The sequence below is a fragment of the Euprymna scolopes genome, chromosome 29, assembly GCF_053919585.1.
Source record: "Euprymna scolopes isolate OS-2025 chromosome 29, ASM5391958v1, whole genome shotgun sequence".
Classification (NCBI taxonomy): domain Eukaryota; kingdom Metazoa; phylum Mollusca; class Cephalopoda; order Sepiida; family Sepiolidae; genus Euprymna; species Euprymna scolopes.
Window position 1 is genome coordinate 29,943,418 of NC_136510.1, and position 21,053 is coordinate 29,964,470.

At 30.6% G+C, this 21,053-nt stretch overlaps 1 protein-coding gene across 2 annotated transcripts in view; it reads right to left on the reverse strand.

Annotated features, from left to right (window-relative positions):
* Positions 1-21,053, reverse strand: part of LOC145252569 (dynamin-binding protein-like) — a 666,835-nt gene that overhangs the window by 16,857 nt on the left and 628,925 nt on the right. Inside the window, exons 17-18 of one of the 2 annotated variants that reach the window (XM_080112186.1) lie at positions 20,793-20,972; positions 11,137-11,265 (exon numbers count right to left, since the gene is read on the reverse strand). In XM_080112186.1, the coding sequence (XP_079968312.1) occupies positions 11,137-11,265; positions 20,793-20,972 (309 nt within the window). The remainder of the gene's footprint in view (positions 1-11,136; positions 11,266-20,792; positions 20,973-21,053) is intronic. The other variant, XM_080112187.1, reaches the window with a different exon arrangement.

Sequence of the window (21,053 nt, forward strand, 5' to 3'; positions counted from 1 at the left end):
TATCTTCCTGTAAGTTAATTCATACATGTATTTACTGATGGTTCCATCTTTTTATGTAGAAAAAGAAAACAAACTATCTCTCCTTAAGTTAATTGATATATGGGTACTTGTATAGTTTAATCAAGACATTAAAAAAAATGAAAATATTGAAAAAAGTTTAAAGTGTACATATCCGTTATGGAACGAAGTTCTCCGAAAAAAAATTTCATTTCATTTCATCAAGTAGTTTTTTTTTTTACAGCGTAAAAAACAATTTGTTATGATACCGATTTTTAGGAAGAAAAGCTAGTATTAAAGATGGGGAGGAAGTGTTGTGCTTTAAATTGAGTTATCTCCCCGTGGCGTGTTCAATAAATTCCATAATGGCTGACTTCAACACACTCTCATAAAAATGTGTTTTTCCGCTGTAAAAAAAAACAAAAAACTACTCAATCAAATTAAGTGAAATTTTTTTCGGAGATCTTCAGTCCAAAATGGATACGTACAACATAACCTTTTTTTTGATATTTTCATTTTTTCATGTCTTGATTAAACTGGACAAGTACCGATATATGTATTTAACGATGGTTTTATTAGATAAAAAAGAAACCAAATTATCTTCCCTTAAGTTAATTGATACATTATTTATTGATTAGAATGTTTTGTTCTTCGCTATTGCAGTGAACTTCGAAAATTGAAATATTCAATTTCAAGTGAAAGCAATGATATCTACTGAATTGTCATGTTGCAGTAATGAACATATCCAAAAATTACGAAAAATGATAAGGTAGAAAATTAATTATTCAAGAAAATAGTTTTTGATGAAAATTTACAACTGTAGCTTACATAATAAATGAAGAGCGCATATTAGCAGGGGAGGTAATTTAAAAACTGTCAAAAACTTAAGCCAATTCAAACTATGAGTTATTTCCCTTGTGTTTACATCAGATGTGACAAAACAAACATGGCAAAATCATTTTTTTTGTTGTTGTTGAATCATGGAAATATGTGTTTTATGTAATATTCCAGAAATATTTAACTAAGTGTGACATGACAATTAGGTAGATAATGTTGCTTATTGTTGAAATTGACAAAAACAGTAAGTAGTTATCATTGTTTTTATTTTTAATGAAAACTGAATTCTTTGGCTGATGGATTTCATTACAATAACGAACAACTGTTTTTTTTTTTTTTTTTGCCAATACTTGCGGATTTGTTTTTACAAAAATTATAATCAATGGCTAGCCATAGACAATCTTGAATTGTTTAATATATTCTAAACAAAATTCAGCTTACCTTTTAAAAAATGTTCTTAAGTTTGTTTATGAAAATATATTTATTAAAAGACATTATTTATAAGCATAAGTTGAAATGGTTTGGATTGTGCAAAGTTTTTTAATTGCAAAACAAAAGGATAAAATAAGGGTCAGTATTAGTAAAACCAGAAGAAAACCTATCAATATTTTTATTGCAATTTTTTTTTTTTCTGTCGTAATAATTACATTAGATAGACATTTCATAAATAATTAGCAAGGTTATCCAACATTGTTCGGGGCAAATGTGTTACATGACTTTTATTTCTCTTTTTTGTTTCCCCTCCTTTTCGTCACCCAGCCCATTCATTTCTCTGCAAACGTGCACAGACACAACTCTAGTTGACATAAGGGAATTATTTCAATGAAAAACATCAGAGTTATTTCCCTTTAGTTAATGGTCAGAAAAACGGACCTCCCCTGACGAAATCTATGCCAAGTTAAGCTCAAATAATGAATTTTTTTTGTTAGTTTTAGGTATTATTCAATTGAGACAATGCCGATCAAGAAAACCTCAACTTTATGAGGGTTTGTTTTGTCTTTTTTTTTTTTTTTTTTTTTGCTTTACATAAATACATAGAAAACTGCCTCTTTATATTATTATGTTTTAGCAATAACAAACGCAGAAGGCAAAACCTGAGAAGTTTAACCTCCTAGAACTGCACATGACAAGCAACATACCACAGTCAATAGAGAAGAAGTCATCTCAACAATGGTGTAGACTCTCTTGACTTAAGGGCCGGGGAAACCGTTCTGCAAGGAGTAACCAGAGATTTGAATTTAGTTGAGCACCTTTCCTAGGCACTATGTCATAAATTGGTAAATGATAATAAAATTAAAATAATGATCTTAAATCGTTTTCTCATAGCTCATGCTCGACTGAGCTTCTATCTACGCCCCCCTTCCTGTAGAACATTTGCAGCAGACACTCGTCTAACTACAGCAAGTGTTAACAATTTCTTTTATTATCTATCTGTGCCTAAATCTAAACATAGATTCCATGAGCAAAAGTTTCTTTCCTGGAACTGCTCGTCTATGGAACACAATACTGCAGAACTGCTTCCCAACTAACTACAGCATGTCTATTTTCAAGCCCAATGTGAACAAGTTCCTGTTGAGCCGCCCCCTTTTTAATAAGCAAACACTACCCAAGTTCTACCATTATGGATAATCATGGTGTCATCTCATCAGCTGCGTGACACTTAGTAACACTTATCCTCGAGTAGCCTTTGGACCTTAATAAGCGGCGAGTGCTACCCACAAGTATAAAAAAAAAAAAAAATTAATATAAGAATGAAAGAATTTTGGGAGTGATAGGATAATTATTTGTAAAAGAAAAAATAAGGATGTTTTGGGCAGGTGTAATAACAAAAGCGGGTTAAAAAAAAAAGAAGCAAAAAAAAACAAAAAAAAAACAAACAAAAAAAAGTTGCAGATTATAATATCCCACAATTAACATTTGAGAAAAGAGCATAAAAACAAAGCAAAGAGATTAAAGCAATAAAAAAGATACAATGTTTCGGAATGTTTTAGATGAAGGTTGGTTACTCATATCGTCCAGACTATTATTCTCATCTTGGTTGTTTTATTTTCCAGCTATTTACAAGTACATCTTGTTTGAATTCTGAAATCTTTGTCAAACCGAAGAACATAAACAAGATGGCTACTTTGCTCAAAATCGGTATTTATGATAACTTTAAAAGCTTATAACTTCTACTAAATGATATTCTTTTTAAATGATTTAAAATTATTATTTAAAATAGATCACAAATGAATTGGTAAAGTAAAATTGTTTTGGGCACATTTCCCAACTCTATTTTCCATTAATATAATTTATGCCAGTAATAATCAATTTAATATTTTATCGAATGGATGACAACTGAATAATCTTGTTATAAACAAATGGTTAAAATTAAAAAAAATACAAGCCCAGAATGGTGGAATTCTAAATAACTCTATGCACAATCAGGAAAAGTCAAGAGTCAGAATTTCTACAATTTCTATGAAATAGAATTTCAAAACAAATTTATCTGAAATAAATTTGTTTCCATCTCGCAATTCTGATCCATATAACGTAAAATATACATTTTGTTTTCAAGATTTCTCTATCTTTTGTTTTTTAAAATCACCATTAAAATTATAGCAGATCTTTATACCCGACTCACAGACATGACAGAATAGACACCCCACAAAAAATAATTCATACATATTTAAAGTATCTGTTGTCTTTGCAGACAACCAGCACTTGGAGAAGGACAAAGTGTTTGAAACATCAGCATTGATATTTTTTTCAGTTTCAGATGTTAATATATCTATCATAATCACCATTTATAGGATGTTTGCAACAAATTTTGTCAATTTTTAAAATATTCTTTCACTAACAAAGATACCCGCGCTTTACACAGGATTTTGCTGTATACTCAGGTACCCCTTTGTGAGCACCCTTGCAGTAAGTGGATGTGTAAAAGCCACACGAAATACGATCGTAATCTTTGACCTTGAAAATTGGTGTGAACTCTCCCTAGGTCGGAAACCATCATCATGTCAGGTTCATTAGTCATGATCGGTCCAGTGGTGTGAGCTGTAGGAGAGTATATATACATAGGATATGACCTCAACCTTGAAAAATGGTGTGCACCATCCTTTGCAGTAAGTGGATGTTGTAAGAGCCGCACGAAATATGACCTTGACCTTGGAAAATGGTATGCACTCTCCCTAGGTCGGAGACCATCATCATGTCAGGTTTGGTCATGATCGGTCCAATGATGTGGGCTGCAGAAGAGCATATATATATATATATATATATATATATATAGGCTATGACCTTATGACCTTAACCTTTTCCTCGGAAAATGGTATGATACATCCCTAGGTGGGAGAACCATCATCATGATCGGTCCAGTGGTGTGGGCTGTAGGAGAGTATATATACATAGGCTATGATCTCAACCTTGAAAAATGGTATGCACTATCCCTAGTTGGGGATCATGCCAAGTTTGGTTATGATCAGTTCAGTGGTGTTGCCTGTAGGAGAGTTATCTTTTCTCTTCAGTAGTCCGTCACTGACGACGATGACGTTGCACCATGCCTAACAGTCCCAGATAGATTACGCCTGATGGACTCGCTGGTGACTGTGGAGTCCAATTCGTGAATTGCATACACGGCCGCAGGCAGCACAGGGGAAGATGCCGTCTGCCCACTGCGCTGCGTGCCTTTGGTGTCTTCTTCGCTCTGCTCGGTCGTTATAGGTGGAGGTGAAAGTTTCCAAGCCCTCTTGGCAGATGTTTCGCCATTTTCTCCGATCAGCAGCAGCATGTTCGATGGCGTTGGATTCTATGCCACATTTTTTCAATGATGTTTTTAGTTAGTCCTTGAAACGTTTACGTGGACCCCCAGGGTTGCGTCTGCCCTCTGCAAGTTCCCCGTAGAGGACCTTGCGTGGGAGCCTTTCTGCTGGCATCCGGATGGTGTGACCAAGCCACCTAAGTTGTCTATGAGTTAGAATTATTTCGTGTGTGAGTGTATGTATATACACAGGGTGTTATGAAGCGTCTAGTGTGGTTATTGGGCAGGAGAGTTATACACACAGACACACACACAAATGCTACTACTTTATATATATATAGATTTCGGAAGTATTTAATAGTGGTAAAATGACTTGATTGTAGAGCCATTCTCATAACAGAAAAATGTAGTTGTTGCAAACAAAAAAAATAATGTCAGCATAAATCCAGTCAGAGAAGCTTTTCCAGACAAAGAATTAATCCAATTGCGATCAGCAGAAACATAGTGGTTTTCTTGTATCAAGACAGAAAGATATCACCGTAGAATTCAAAGAGATTCAGTGTATTTTATGAAATGATTCTGGCATCTGATTGGTTCATTCTTTTCACCCCTGGTTATAAATGTAATCATCCAAATATTTGTGGTCATAAATTTTCTTTAATATGCCAAAAATATTGCAACAAAATGCAACAGATAGCGGTTTATATGTGCTATTGGTGTAGACCATAGATGACTTGAAAGCACCAGAATATTGGAAGAGATTGATAATGATGCTTGTTTATGCTGGATTAAAATAATTGTAAATCTTAGCTGCAGTTTAGTATTCCTTGAATACTTTAACAGCTGTGAGAAGGTGGAAGATTTCAACGGAGATGTGGAAGGGTCATAGTAAGCATTCTGACTGTCTCCGTACAGTGCATACAAGAGTCGCAAGGACAAAATACTCACTAGCAAGGTCCAAGAAAACCATCTTATGAAAGCCAAGAAGCTTCTCAACAAGGTCAAATATCCAACCGACCAAAAGACGCTCTGATTCTTATCAGAACCAGCTACACAATGTGTCGAACAACAATTAACAAGTTTACAGTTTGCACAAAATCGCATCATGAAGACCAAGTTTCCTCGAAGTGTGATGACATTAAGATATGTATTCAACAAAGGTCATCCTCAAAGAGGAACTCAAGATTTAACTTAGACAGCTATACCAAGTTGTGACCACTGTTGTCAGTGTTGGATGGAATGGGTAGTTGCATAAACTCCATACATATAGCAGTAAAACTTAGCTCTGTATAACACTTCCGGGAAAACACAGAAGTGACTGTCCAAGAACTTCCATGATTTCACTATTTTCAACATTCACTCTCCCAATTCGCCTGATTGTACTATATGGTCTATTATGTATAGGACACAATTGAGAAAAACACCAAACAGTACCAACACCAAGAATGAGATGATTGCCAAAATCAAACTGGTATACAGGCATCTCTTGAAGAACACAGTGAAGCTTGCATGTTTCAAGCCAATGTCTTGTTTTGAAGCCATGGTGAGGACTTAAAGCTGCTTCGTTGATCAAGCTGTATTTGACAAGAAATCTTCTAAGAGATACACTTGAATTTTGAGAATACATGAATTATTAACCAGGACAGGATGTTTTTTTTTCTTTCCAAAAAGTGGAAAATTTGTTCAAACATCCTATGAGTGTGACACAGCATAAGGAAATATTAAAACTGTCAGAGGAGCCATATTAAAGATTAAACAGAACCTGGACTCAATCAGTGTCAAATCACTGCAAACCTTGGGATTTCACTTTCCACCATTAAGGGAAATAATCAATATTATCTCATTTAGGCTGATTTGGATTCGCAGACAATAGCCTTTGTAATTAATGATAATAAGAGTGTCTACTTACTTCTGTCATGCCATATATATATATATATATATATATATATATATATATATATATACACGCACACACACATATATGCACAGTGTTAATATTCATTTGAAGCATGTAGCATAGAAATTATTATATATTATTGAAAGCCTTTACAATGCAAATTGTTAAATAAACTAACTCAGATATTAATTGTTATATATATATATATATATATATATATATATATATATATATATATATATTGAGAAAATTCAACTGTCTTAAAGCAGATTGAACCTCTTCCAGTTCAGATCAAAGCCATCAGATAAAAAAAACAAAAAAAAAACATAGAAAGGTTCCAGTAACAATTTCTTTAAACTTCTTGTGATGATGTTTTATTTATTTTTTTTTTTTGCAAAATATTGGAAGAAATATCTAGATTAAAAAATGCAAAATGTTATTTGTTCATTCATCATTTCAAAACGGGTTACTGTTATTTAAATCAATAATACAACATAATATTTTGAAATACTCTTTATATTTAGTACCAATGAATTATTTCAAGGCCTAATTAGCACAACTATTTTCAAACAGTTCATAATAAGTTAATTTTTGGTGTTTTATATTTAAAATTTTATTGTACCATTTTAGCTATCGCTTTCTCTCACACACACACACACACACACACACACACACACATATATATATATATATATATATATATATATATATATAGCGTTAGTAATCATTCCAAAATCAAAAAATGAATTTATTTCACTTTCCATTGCTTCCTAGAATTCTTTTTGACAAGCAAAGAAGAGAAAAGGGAAGAAAAAAGTTGACTCATTAGTTAAATGTCTTACTCGCTTTCTCCCCACCTTTCCACTTTCTTACATGACACTGTATTTGTCTCAGGCGAATCGATTTCTTCTTTCTTTTGATTTCATTACGGACTTAGTTAAAAGATAGATAAATTAATGTTTACTTATACAAACAAATGTGAAAGTTTTAGTCTTGGATCTGCAAGATACTCATAAATTAAATCTATATATCTATAAAAGTGAACGTGTCTGTGTACATTTCCCTATGCAATAACTTTGTCAATTTTAAGTCTACAGACTCGAAATTTAATATACAGAGTACTGAGATTTGAGAAAATCTTTGTAATCCGTTTTTGGACAGAAATTTGGCTGTTAAGGAGTCAAAGTTCAACGATTTGACCTTTGAGAACTTTACGAAACTCCTCCGACAATTTGGGGTCTAAGCACTTGAAATTTTAGATATAGGTTCCTTGGACATGGATCTAACTTAATAACTTGATTTGAGCCCAAAACAATAAATATTAAGGGGTCATAATAGGGGTCAAATTTAAAAAAATTGACCGTTTTTTTTTTGCTCAGCATACACCCCCAAACACCCGGGCAACGCCGAGAACCATGCTAGTATTTATTTAAAATTTTGGTTTTCATTGTAACAGTGAGATTCGAAAATTGAAATATTGAATTTCAAGTAAAACAAATGCTATTTACTTACTTGTCTTGTCGCAGTAATGAACATATCCAAAAATTACGAAGAATGATAAGGTAAAGAATTAATTATTAATGAAAATAGTTTTCGAAGACAATTAGGGAAACTTTAGTTTTGCAAAATAGAAACAGGAGAGTTGTAATTGTAACAAAAGGGAGGTAACTATTTTCTGAAAACTGAAAATCTTTGGCCAATTTAGCAAAACATAATGTTTGCTAATTGTCTTCAAAAACTTTTCATTAATAATTAATTTTCTACCTCAACATTCTTCGTAATTTTTGGATATGTTCATTACTGTGACATGACGAATAGATGCTATTGGTTTCACTTGAAATTCAATGTTTCGATTTTTGAATTTCATTTTTATAACAACGAAGAACCCAAATTTCTGTTCCAAGTAGCAAACTTTGTGAAATGATGGTGAGCTGTTGGAACCAACTAGTAAAATAATTATATTAATAACCACTAATTTTTGTGTGAGTTTATATTATTGCAAATTATATATATATATATATATATATATATATATATATATATATATTCAGACAAGTATTGTTAAATAGCACAGAGTGTTTTTGCTTAATGAGCTTTTTTGTAATTTTTCAATTTTTTGAATTGTTGTTCTTATTTCTTGGTTGAATTTGTGCAAGAAAATTCTATAGTCGTCTTCGTCCATCTGTTTTTTCTTTTGGTTGTTTTTTTTTTTTGCAAGTACTTTCAACTGATTTTCTTCAGTCATTTTCGTTTTGATTACAGTTTCGTTTAAAATCTGGATGCTTTTATATGCGCCAGTTAAAGTGATTGGCCCTACACCTTTCTGATACAAGCTCGATCTGCCAACATCTAAAACAACACGGCTGCCCACATTCCCAGCTTAGAAAGGTCCTAGTTGAAAACACAAAAATCATCCATATAGATTCCAACATTACAAGATTACAAATACTGGAAACACTATATATAAAAACTAAACAATCAAAAATAAACAATGTAAATTTTGAGAATAGTGATAACATTTTAAAGTGCCTGGGTACGTAACCATCCAACACACACACACACACACACACACACACACATATATATATGTGTGTGTGTGTGTGTGTGTGTGTGTGTGTGTGTGTGTGTGTGTGTGTGTGTATGCACATATAGTTACATATGTATATTTATATATATGTTGCAAAGTTACAAATTATAAAAAACAACTGTCAATTCCATACCATTTTGTAAATCACACCTTTAAACCATTGTACATTTATTTTAGCTATGTTCTTTACACGTTAAAGAACATATTTTTCTTTTTTTATACACACGAAACGCTTTACTAATTCAAAAAATTTAAACGTAATTTTAACTGAGGCATATAAAAGCATTCAGATTTTAAACGAAACAGTAATCAAAACGAAGACGACTGATGAAACTCAGTTAAAAGTACTTGCAAAAAACAACTAAAAGAAAAAACAGATGGATGAAGACGACTATGAAACTTTCTTGCAGAGATTCGCACGAAAAATAATGACAATTCAAAACAATTGAAAAATTACAAAAAAAAGCTTATTAAACAAAAACACTCTATGCTATGTAAAAATACTTGTCTGAAAGAAAACATGCTGCTCAAAGACACTGTGTGTGTATGTGTGTGTGTGTATATATATATATATATATATAGGGCGAATGAACTCTTTTTCTGGGTCAACGGCCAACTAGCACCGTGTATATTTGTGTGCGTGTGTATATGTGTATTGGGGTAGAGAGGGCTCCCGTAAGCCGTGGTGAAGGCAACCTTTCTAGGAGAAGCAAATCTCTGATTTAAAAAACCATAAAGCGGAAGACCAGTACCCGCATTAAGCTGGTCTGCAGTTTAATTTTTTGCTAGCTATCTTGCTCTTGCTTGTTGCTGGATCTCAACATTTTGAACCGAGAGAGAGACTTAGCTGTCGTACAAAGCTAAGACTCTGTAACATCATATTTGTATAGATACTCCCTCAGACATTTGGGCTCATGGATTTTAAATGTCGGAGGGAGTGGCACTCGTCTGACAAGACGTTGCAATCATCATATATATATATATATATATATATGTATATATATATATATACCAAATAAAGGCTCAAAGTAATTAACCAGAGATAGCATTAAAAAATAATAAAATTAAAAGAAAGAAAATCTATGCTCTCAAATTTAAAATAATTCTAATCACATGGTTAAATCATTCATAAGGCTGAAATTGAAACACATCTGCACATATGTAACCAAGACATTTGTATAAATAAATATATAACTAAATCGTTGTTATTCAGAATTTTTCCTTGCATGAAAAAACAAAATAAAGACAAATCTGTATGATGTACATATCCATGAAGTTTATTAATGGGAATTCGTAGGCATTACAAGTTTGGATTGTTGAGTTATTTTCCTTTGTTTATTTTTTTAAGATTTTTTTTCAAAATGACAAACAATGCAGCTGTTCTTCGGTTACTCATAAATTTGATTTTCTTATTTAAAAAATAAAACTAGATCAATTTATATGATTTTTGGAATATGATACTTTTGTTCCATCATATGGGTATATACATCATACAGACTTTTCTTTATTTGTAAAATAGAGGAAATTCTGGATAAGAACCATGTATATATATATATTGGAATATATTTCATTGACAGTAATTATTAGAACCGATCAAAGACAGAAAATGATCCAAACTTATTGAAAAGTTTTTTAAAAAAGTTATGAAAATTCAAACAAAATCAACCATTAAAAAAGAAAATTGCAAAAATAGTTAAATGCTTGAAAAAAAAAAAAAGTTCCATGGCAAGAATTGGTGGCAGCTGGCTGAAAATAAATTCCCAAGGAAAATTAAACAAAGGGATCTAATTGTGAAAAACGGTCAGCCAGTTGGGAAGAATTAGGTGGTTTTGGTGGCAGGGAAGAGATTGGGTGGACGGATATCTCTCTTGTAGATAAAGGCGTATGTGATAGGTTGTTGGTTGTTGGGTTTTCAAAAGAACATCATATCACAGAAGGCTAGCAAGTGGATTAGTGAAAGCTGTAGCACCAAAAACAAAAAAAAAAAAAACCAACATACACACACACAAGCAAAAAAATCTTCTGTAAAAAAAAAAAAAAAAAAAAAAAAACTTCAGGAAGGCTGGTATCATTTACCACATAGAATATAGATGTTGGACTTGGAGATTTGCGCGGCGAGTCCTCTGGGCTCTCTGCTATGTTCAAGTTTTTGTCAATGGATTCGAAGAGACCAGATACATAACGAAGTGGACTCAGTGTATCAGGCTAAGGAATTAAAAGAGAAACAATTATTTTTTAAAACAATTAGTAAAATAATGAATCTAACTGTATTGGTTGACCATGAGAGATTAAATATAATTTATTAAAGTTACTAAAAAAACAAACACACAAACTGGTGATATAATTGGCATTCTAATTGAAAAAGTCATTATTTTAAATAAATATTATTAATATTTTAATTTAAAGTTACAATGCTGCAATATTAATGTGTTACCATGTTAAAATGTTTCCTGAAAATACTAGCGATCCATATCAGCATAATACTGATACGAGTTTTGGTTGTTTTTTTGTAAGTACAAAAAAAAAAAAAAAAAAAAAAAAAAAGACTTTCGCATTTATATATTTAAAATATATCTTTCAAATATATAAATGCAAAAGTCTTTTTTTTCTCTTCTAGTTATCAAGCTGGAGGCAAAGAGAGTTAACTTCGTTCACTATATGCCACAAGAAAGACAACTCTGAAGATAATAAAAATAAAGCGTTCTTCTTCTTATTTATTTATTTATTTTTAAATAATTTGTTTTGTTTTTTTTGGAAAGTACCTTAGGTTAATGTTAGCAGTTTTTGAATGGTTGAAAGTTCCTGATGATAAGTTGCTAATAGAATGTAGATGTGATTTTCCAATTTTAGAAGTAACTCTCAAATTAAAAAAAAAAAATAAATAAATAAATAAATAAAACAAAATTGTGATCTATTTTAAATTTCATTTTACTTACCCATAAAACAAAACAGTTAAGCTATAATGCATCAATATCTATCTCTATCTCTCTCTCTCTCTCTCTCTCTCTCTATATATATATATATATATATATATATATATATATAAATAGGACATCTTGAAAAATGGCCTCTCACGGTCAATTTAACGGTAAATGATTCCATTTTTTTTTTATTTAATAATAAAAAAAAATGGAATCATTTACCGTTTATTTTACGTTTATATTACACAACTGAAATAGTTTTTCTTTTTTACTATACAATGGTTTCAGTAATAAAAAGGTGTTTTCAAATATTGTTGAGAAGCATTTTTTTTCTTTTAGGATCGCCCTAAAGTTAATATTGATCTATTGACTATTTTATTCATACGTTATTTTGTAGCAAAGAGAGATCAAGAATACAATTAAAAAGTGAGATAACTATGGATAATATTAGGCTCTTGTTTAGAATAACAATGAAAAACGAAAAATTGAATTTCAACTAAAAGCAATGTTATTTACTTAATTTTCATGTTGAAATAATTACCATATCCAAAATTTACAAAAAATGATAAAGTAGAAAATGGATTATTAATGGAAATTGCTTTTGAAAAAAAAAAAAAAAAAAAAAATGTGAGTTTTACTTAAATAATAAACAGAAGAGTTTTTATGATAGGAGAGGTAACTGCATGAAATCAGGGAATTTCAAAATAATAATAGCGGATTGATGGATCGTGAAAGTAAATGTTTTATATAATAATTTAGTAAACTTTCTCTACGATTATATAAAAGAAACTGTGTGTGTGTGTGTGTGTGTGTGTGTGTGTGCTACGTCATTCCTTATGGACTCAGAAATGGCTGGGCCGCTTTTTAAAAAAATTTAACACAAAGGTGCTTAATGTGTCTGGGAGTGTTCTTAAGTAAGCTTTGTATCAATAATTGAAAAAATCCGATTAAAGAAGTAGTCTGATTGTGACTAAAGTTAACATAATTATACAACCTTATGTCACAAGTGCATTGAAGAAGTTTTGTCACTGCACAAGCAGAAATGCCCAGCCTATAAATCAACTGTAAATCTTTTTATAAGACAGGGTCGTGTTAAAAAAAAATGTTTCTTTTAGAGCACAATTGAACCATGATACTTGACTTTTGTGCGTTTAACTTTAATGCAAGTGATTAATAATTAATAATTTCATAAAATCAACAGTCGGTTTTTTGATAAAACAAGAGCGTGTTCGAAATGAATGTTTCTTGTATTATTTGGAATCTTAGGACTACTGTTCTCATGTTAAGTGTCATTTTCACAACGTTTTGGTCGATGTAACGTCCAACCATCTTCAGGTCTATCTTGTCGAACTCGGGAATATTCCTGTCGAACTCGGGAATGTTTCTGTCGAACTCGGGAATGTTTCTGTCGAACTCGGGAATGTTTCTGTCGAACTCGGGAATGTTTCTGTCGAACTCGGGAATGTTTCTGTCGAACTCGGGAATGTTTCTGTCGAACTCGGGAATGTTTCTGTCGAACTCGGGAATGTTTCTGTCAAACTCGGGAATGTGGACGAAATTTTGAATGGAACCCATTATTTACTTCATGGGGGGTAGCATGCTCTCATTCTGTCAGCCATGACTGGATACACTAAGTAATTTGCAATTGTACTTTTTGGTTGTCCACACTGTTTAGAACACAATTGAACCATTATACTTGACTTTTATATTTTATACTTTAAGTGAAGCCATTATTTACAGATAATTTTATAAAATCAACAGTAGATTCTCTACAGTACAATGTAGACTACAATGTATTGTTGACTAAATGACTGCAGTGAGGCATGTGAAGCTTTCTCCCAGTACACTGCAGAGAGTCCCTAAACAGAGCAGGCAATCAATCGATTTGATTAAAAAAAATGGATGATTTCACCTAGTTCAATAACAATAAAAGTATGGGAGGGTGGAACGTCTTGATCCTCATTCAATCCTGGACAATGTCAGGTCTTCCTGATAGCATGTTACTGATTTCAACATGACAATTAAGTAGATAACATTGCTTAAATGGAAATTCCGAGTTAAATTATGCGAAATTGCAACAAAAAATTTATTGTCTGACAAACAATAAATGTTGTTGTAATTCTACATTATTTAACACAGAATTTCCATTTTTATTATTGCTCTATCTTGCATATTGAGCTTTCTTTATCTGTTTAGGATTGTCTTATAAATAGTGGTACAGATATTTATTTGGACTTTAGGTTTACAGTATTATGCACTCTGTAATCTTATGACATTTAAGTGTTTCATTTAATATATATATGTTTAGATAAATGTTTGTATATATAAATGTATATATATGTGTGTGCAAATGTATGTGTATATATATATTACATATATGTGATTGTATATATATATATATATATATATATATATATATATATATATATATATATATATACATGTGTGCATATCTATATGTACACATATAGGTGTGTGTGTGTGTATACACTCTCTCTCTCTCTATATATATATATATATATGTATAGGGTGGCGCTCACGTCTGCCTCATTTAAGCCAGAGATATATTAAGTAATGGCAATACTTGAGAATGAGTTTGCTGCCATCATGTATGTGTGTGTGTGTGTGTGTGTGCGCATGTGTATATAATCTTTTGAAATTATAATTGATCTTTCCTAAGCAAGTATATAAAAAAGAGTGCATTATAACATCCAACATTTATTTTCACACACAAACAAGAGGATTGATAAAAGAATGTTAAAACTATAGATAAAATAGTTGAATGAGACGTGAGAATCTGATTATCAGATGTACTCATCCTCACCCTATTGATTATAGTGGATCATTGGATCATACCTTGTTGAGAACAAGATCCATTTTCTCCAAAACACAAGTAATGACTACACAAATGCATAGTGTACCATGTGTCAAGAACCTACCTGGCTGCAAGTGTTATATCAGAGCTTCCTTCTCCAAGATCGGTTGTCCTTACCAATCCTTGAGATTCTAGTCTACTAAACTATGTGCATGCATTTTTTATGGATAGGATAAAATAAAAGACAGATAAAACTTGAGGAAAATTCATGTAAAAGTTTTTCGTTTTTATTTATAAATTTTCATTAAAAAACTGTAAATAAAAATCTTTATATAAAGTTAGGCATGTTCAAATTTTTATAGATTTTTTATGAATAGGATTCACTCCTAAACTAATGAACTGATCATTATTAATTTTAGAACATACCTACTAGCTGTATGCAATGGTAACATGGGCTATATTTAGTTTAATTTAGTTTCATGCAAAGGATATAAAAAGTGTGTTGAAGTTCTTCAAATATTTCAGATTTGCATTGAATTTGGTAAGAAAGATTTTATGATTTTCAAGATTTCCCTTACGCTCATGCATCAAATTTGAAACATTTTCTAGAATCAAAATTCTTGAATGGATTTTGATCGAAATTAGAATAAAGATTTTAGACATACATTTTAGTATCATTATATCTTGATTTTGTAAAGGAACATAAAAACTGTTCTGTTTGGGGAATTAATTTTACCTGTCTTGAGACGGGTATTTCTTTTAATTATACCCAAGATAGAATGAGATTTACTAGAATAACAAACTGTTTGATACATTTTGTGCGTTTTAATTTTTGAGGAAAATTTTTTGTTGTCCTTTTTGAAGATGTCCACTCAGAACAGGGGGAAACAATTAAAAAAGATTCTGAAAATGTTAAAGTTTTGCATTACTTTTTGGTAAAAGCCAAACAAATACTAAATTAATGCAATGACACAAAATAAAACATTGATTATTTGAACAGTTATTCAATTAAAATAAAATTTTTTTAGGTTTTATAAAATAATTAGAATTTCGAAATAAATTACAACAGGCATTTTTTGCATTTTTTTTCTTCTTAAATGAAAGTGGTCATTATATATAAATGATTGACTAAAAAAAAAAAATATTTTTAAATTTAAACTTTTGTAATAAATAAAAATAATCATTGAAATTTATAGTTTCGAACAGTAACTATTGGAAAGTATATGAGATTTGTTTTGTTTTTTTTACACCAAATTTAAATTTTCATAAGAATTTCTTGAATTGTTTTCCCCTGTTTCGGGTGGGCATCTCTAAAAATGAAAACAAAAGAATTGTCGTCAAAAACTAAAATGCACAAGTCCTAACTGTTTAATTTCAAACAGAATTTAATTTGGATAAAACAAGACTCAAAGAGAGTGTCACCTATTAATATTTACAAAGGATCGAGTGCAAGGGAGAGTTCAGAAAGCCAAGGGAGATAAATCTGTTTAAACTCTTGCTAAAAGAGCAAGAGATTTATTGCCATTTTACCACAATGAAAGCTGATGTTGGACTTGAAGGCCTGTGTCGAGTTTGTTCTTCTGAGGTAGCATTCATGTTAACATCTAGGAAATCTACCAAGCTACCCACATAATTTAATGAAGAGGGTGGATCTGGCTGTGGAACAGAAGAGCAAAAATGAAATCATATAATTAGATAAGCATATTCGCAAACTCTTTTTTTCTTTCTTCTTTTTTTTTTTAAATAATAATTATCATCAACAATAATATGCTCCTTCTGGTCACATATTTTGCTGATATATATGATGAATTAACATATACTACACTCCTCTCCTCCCAAATAGGAGGAGTAATGCCTGAGACGATATTTTCATAACAACAGAACAGATACTACATTATCTTTTCCAAGGAAGAAATAATGCCTGAAGAGATACTATACTATCCTTTCTCTCAAAAAAATAAAAATAAATAAAAATAAGGAGATAATGCATTTGTGAATGGTATGATAGCAACAAAACAGATACTCTCCTACTTCCCCCAAATGCACAAAAGAAGAAGATAATGCCTGAGAGAATGGCATAATGACAACAAAATAGATACTGCACTACATCAACAGCTGAATTGAGCATTCAAAAATAGTTTATTGACGTGAGTATATTTAGCAGAACTAAGCATTAAGATAGGAATAGTAAAGTTTCAGCTTCAGACAGACAGATAACAAATCTCCATTAATAATAGATCATTATTGTTTGTCATGGTTCTTTAAGCATCATCCCTTTTTAACTATCTTTTCAATTCAACCTATAAAATAAAGGGAAAACATTGCAAACATTTACACTATTACTACAATATTGGTCCCTTTGGCATAATGGTCAGAGTGTATACTAATGGGTCAGGAGATCAGGGTTTCAATCCCCAGTAGAGTAATACCAAAAACTTAAAAAATGGTACTTGATGCCTTTTTGCTAAAAATTCACCAAGACAAGAATCAAGGTTAAGGAGGACAATTCAAAGAAAGGAGTGGTACTCTCCCTACATATCAGTATCGTAACCAATGAAAAGAGTTCAGGTCAAACTCAATTACAATCATTCCGTTTATTATTTTAATACGATATCAATATAAAAACTTATGTTGAATATCTCATCTGGTAGTTCCTCAAAATTCTTTCTTAATAGTTATTTCTGACTATTATTTCCGAAATTATATTTCAACCATAAAATAGTCATTGCTATTGTTGCTCTAAATCTGACCAGGCAACTTATTCCAAAAGAAGAAATAACTTGACTAATATATCTGGTTTCTGAAATCTGCCTTGCTAACAACCTGAGAAGAAATATTAACTATTGTTTGAGAACAACAAATGATGTTGCAAATCTTACAGTAGAAACCTGGAACCTTTTGTCTTTATATTTATGTAAAAACAATTAAATTAACCCAGGCAGATATTTTTAAGTAAATTCAGACTTCTTTTACAAAAAATGTAATCCATCACACAATTTTAGTTTTAAAATTGTATTAACTGCACTTAACCACCATTGTCCTGTAATCTTTTTTACGTAAAATTTGTTTTAATCCTACCCACCACAAATATTTTTATTCTAAACAACGGTAAGTCTTCGGGACAAGATCAAAGTGTAGTATCTGTTCTTCAGATGCTGCACTTCAATTTCTTGTTCTCTGTCAGTGGAAGAGAAATCCTTCACGACCGAAACAATTTTTATTGTTGTTCCTTTTCTCCACATTAAAAACGACCCTGGTGTTTAACTCTGTCCTGTGGGGAGGCATTGTAAATAGGTACTTGTACAGTTTAGTCAAGACATTAAAAAAAGAAAATATTGAAAAAAGTTTTAATTGTATGCAGGCGTTATAGAACGAAGTTCTCCGGAAAAAAATTTCACTTAATTTCATCAAGTATTTTTTTTTTTACAGCGGAAAAACACGTTTTTATGAGAGTGCGTTGAAGGCGGCCAACTTGGATTTAAAAAACAAAATTTGTTTGAATTTTAGAAATGACAAAGGAAGATAACTCCAGTTAAAGCGCTGACCCCCCCCCCATCTCTAATACTTGCTTTTCTTCCTAAAAATCGAACATTTTGCTCGGTATCATAACAAATTGTTTTTTTTGCTATAAAAAAAAAAAAAAAAAACTACTTGATGAAATTAAGTGAAATTTTTTTTCAGAGAACTTCGTCCCATAACGGATACATACAATTTAAACTTTTTTCGATATTTTTATTTTTTAATGTCTTGACTAAACTGTACAAGTACCTTAACATAAATTTATCACTTTGAACACAGTTATATATAATTAAACTTTCATACAATCCAAACTTAATATCTAATTCACGATTCCTACATACACATATCCTTTACACAAGCAAAACTTCTTTTTGATTTACACTTTCCACATAAACAAAACTACCTAAACTTCTGACACACTTATATCTACAAAAAAATAAAAAAATGAAAAATAAAATATCTACAAAAAATTTAAAAAATAAAAAATAAAATATCTACAAAAAAATTCAAAAAATAAAATATCTACAAAAAATAAAAAAAATAAAATATCTACAAATAAAATTTAAAAAATAAAAAATAAAATATCTACAAAAAAATTTTTTAAATAAAAAATAACATATCTACAAAAAAATTAAAAAAATAAAAAATAACATATCTACAAAAAATTAAAAAATAAAAAATAAAATATCTACAAAAGATTAAAAAATAAAAAATAAAATATCTACAAAAAAATTTTTAAAAATAAAAATAAAATATCTACAAAAAAATTAAAAAAATAAAAATAAAATATCTATAAAAAATAAAAAATATCTACAAAAAATAAAAATAAAATATCTACAAAAAGATTTTAAAAATAAAAAATAAAATATCTACAAAAAAATAAAAAATAAAAAATCTACAAAAAAAAAAATAACACCTCCCCAATTAAATCAGTTTTAACTGACTCAGCTTTACATATTCATCATATCATTCTCATATAATCTCTCCATGCAACGTATGTCCTCAATCCTCACTGGCCAGGTTTAACTTCCATACATTATTACACTGCATTCACGTGCTTATCTGTACTAACCAATGAACTCTCATCTATTCTTTCGACGTGACCATACCATCAAAGTCTCCTGTTTTGCATGCATCTATCTATACTCTTCAAATTTAATCTTCTTCCGAGGTCATCCAAACTAAATCTGCCTTTATGGCTTGCTTTACATAGTCATCATATCATTCTCATATAATCTCTCCATGCAACGTATGTCCTCAAGCTTTATTGGCTAAGTTTCATTTCCATGCATTATCACACTGTGTACACATGCCTGATAGACTCGTCAACAACAAAAATATAAAAATATAGAAATCATTCTCATATTATTTCTTTCCATGCAACGTATGTCCTCAATTCTCACTGGCCAGGTTTCACTTCCATACATTTTTACACTACTTGATGCTTGATAGACTCTTTCCTTGATTGACAGTAATGGCAGGAGTTCCCTGAACATACTCCATCCATTCCTTGCAATCCTACAAGCACCTGTTTCACTCTGTGCTTTAATTATATTACTAAAGTAACAAAACTTCTCAACAGCTTCGCCATCCAAATATACTTTTTTTTACATCTGAGTTCTCATCCATTTCTATTATGTGGAGACATTGTCATAGACAGACTTTACTTTATATACTAGATTAGATAAATTAAACGGGTAAATGTTATAAAGTACTTTAATGATTATTATTATTATTATTATTATTATTATTATTATTATTATTATTATTATTATTATTATTATTATTATTCAATGTGGATACTTAATTTTCAACAAAAAATATATAATAAGAATAATGGAATGTTCAAGTATGATGGAATAAAACCGGTTTTTAATATTTGGACTTTTAACTTTTAAAAACGAATAAAAATATACACTACATGTTTTGTTTCTAATATATGACAACCTTTTCTAATATGGCTACGTCTATAGAGTTCATGATGTATTAAAGAGTTATAGTAAAAGGGAGATAATTGTGAAACTCTTTAATCCTAAAATATCAATGTAGCCAAATGAAGTGTTCCATTTTTAGGAAGGCGATCTGCCGATTCTTTCGAGGAATTAATTCACAAAACTTTATGTACCATGTCACTTTTTTCAATCATGATAGAACAGACAAATCAATTTTCAATCGTTGATATTGTAATATTTCGAACAGACTGCAGACAATCTACAAGACTCATGTTACTGTGATTCATTTTCAGATGATTAAGCCTAAAAAAGTTATGACAAAATGCTACGTATATATGCTGCAGTTTTCAAATACTTTGAAGATACTCAACTATACCACCATTCTACTAACTCTTCCCACGTAAAAGAAAAAAAAAATAGAAAAATTTTAAAAACAGCAAATGAAAACAAAGAAAACACCTGTAACCTTTGACCTTTAAAAAACTAATGAGAAGAGAAATCCAAGAGCTGTGATTCTCTTCTTACCTGTTCTGACTGGTTGATGCGAAACTGGCGTGACAATTTTCTTTCGGGTTTGTTGTCAATCACTTTTGGTCCAAAACCCCGAGGGATAAAACCTAGAGTGCTGAGCGTATCAACGACATTACTGTGTAATACGTTGAAAGACTCGAGAATATTGTCAGGCATAGACATCAGGAAAGGCAGCTGAAAAAGAAAATAAATCAAGCATTATATATATATATATATATATATATATATATATATATATATATATATATATATATA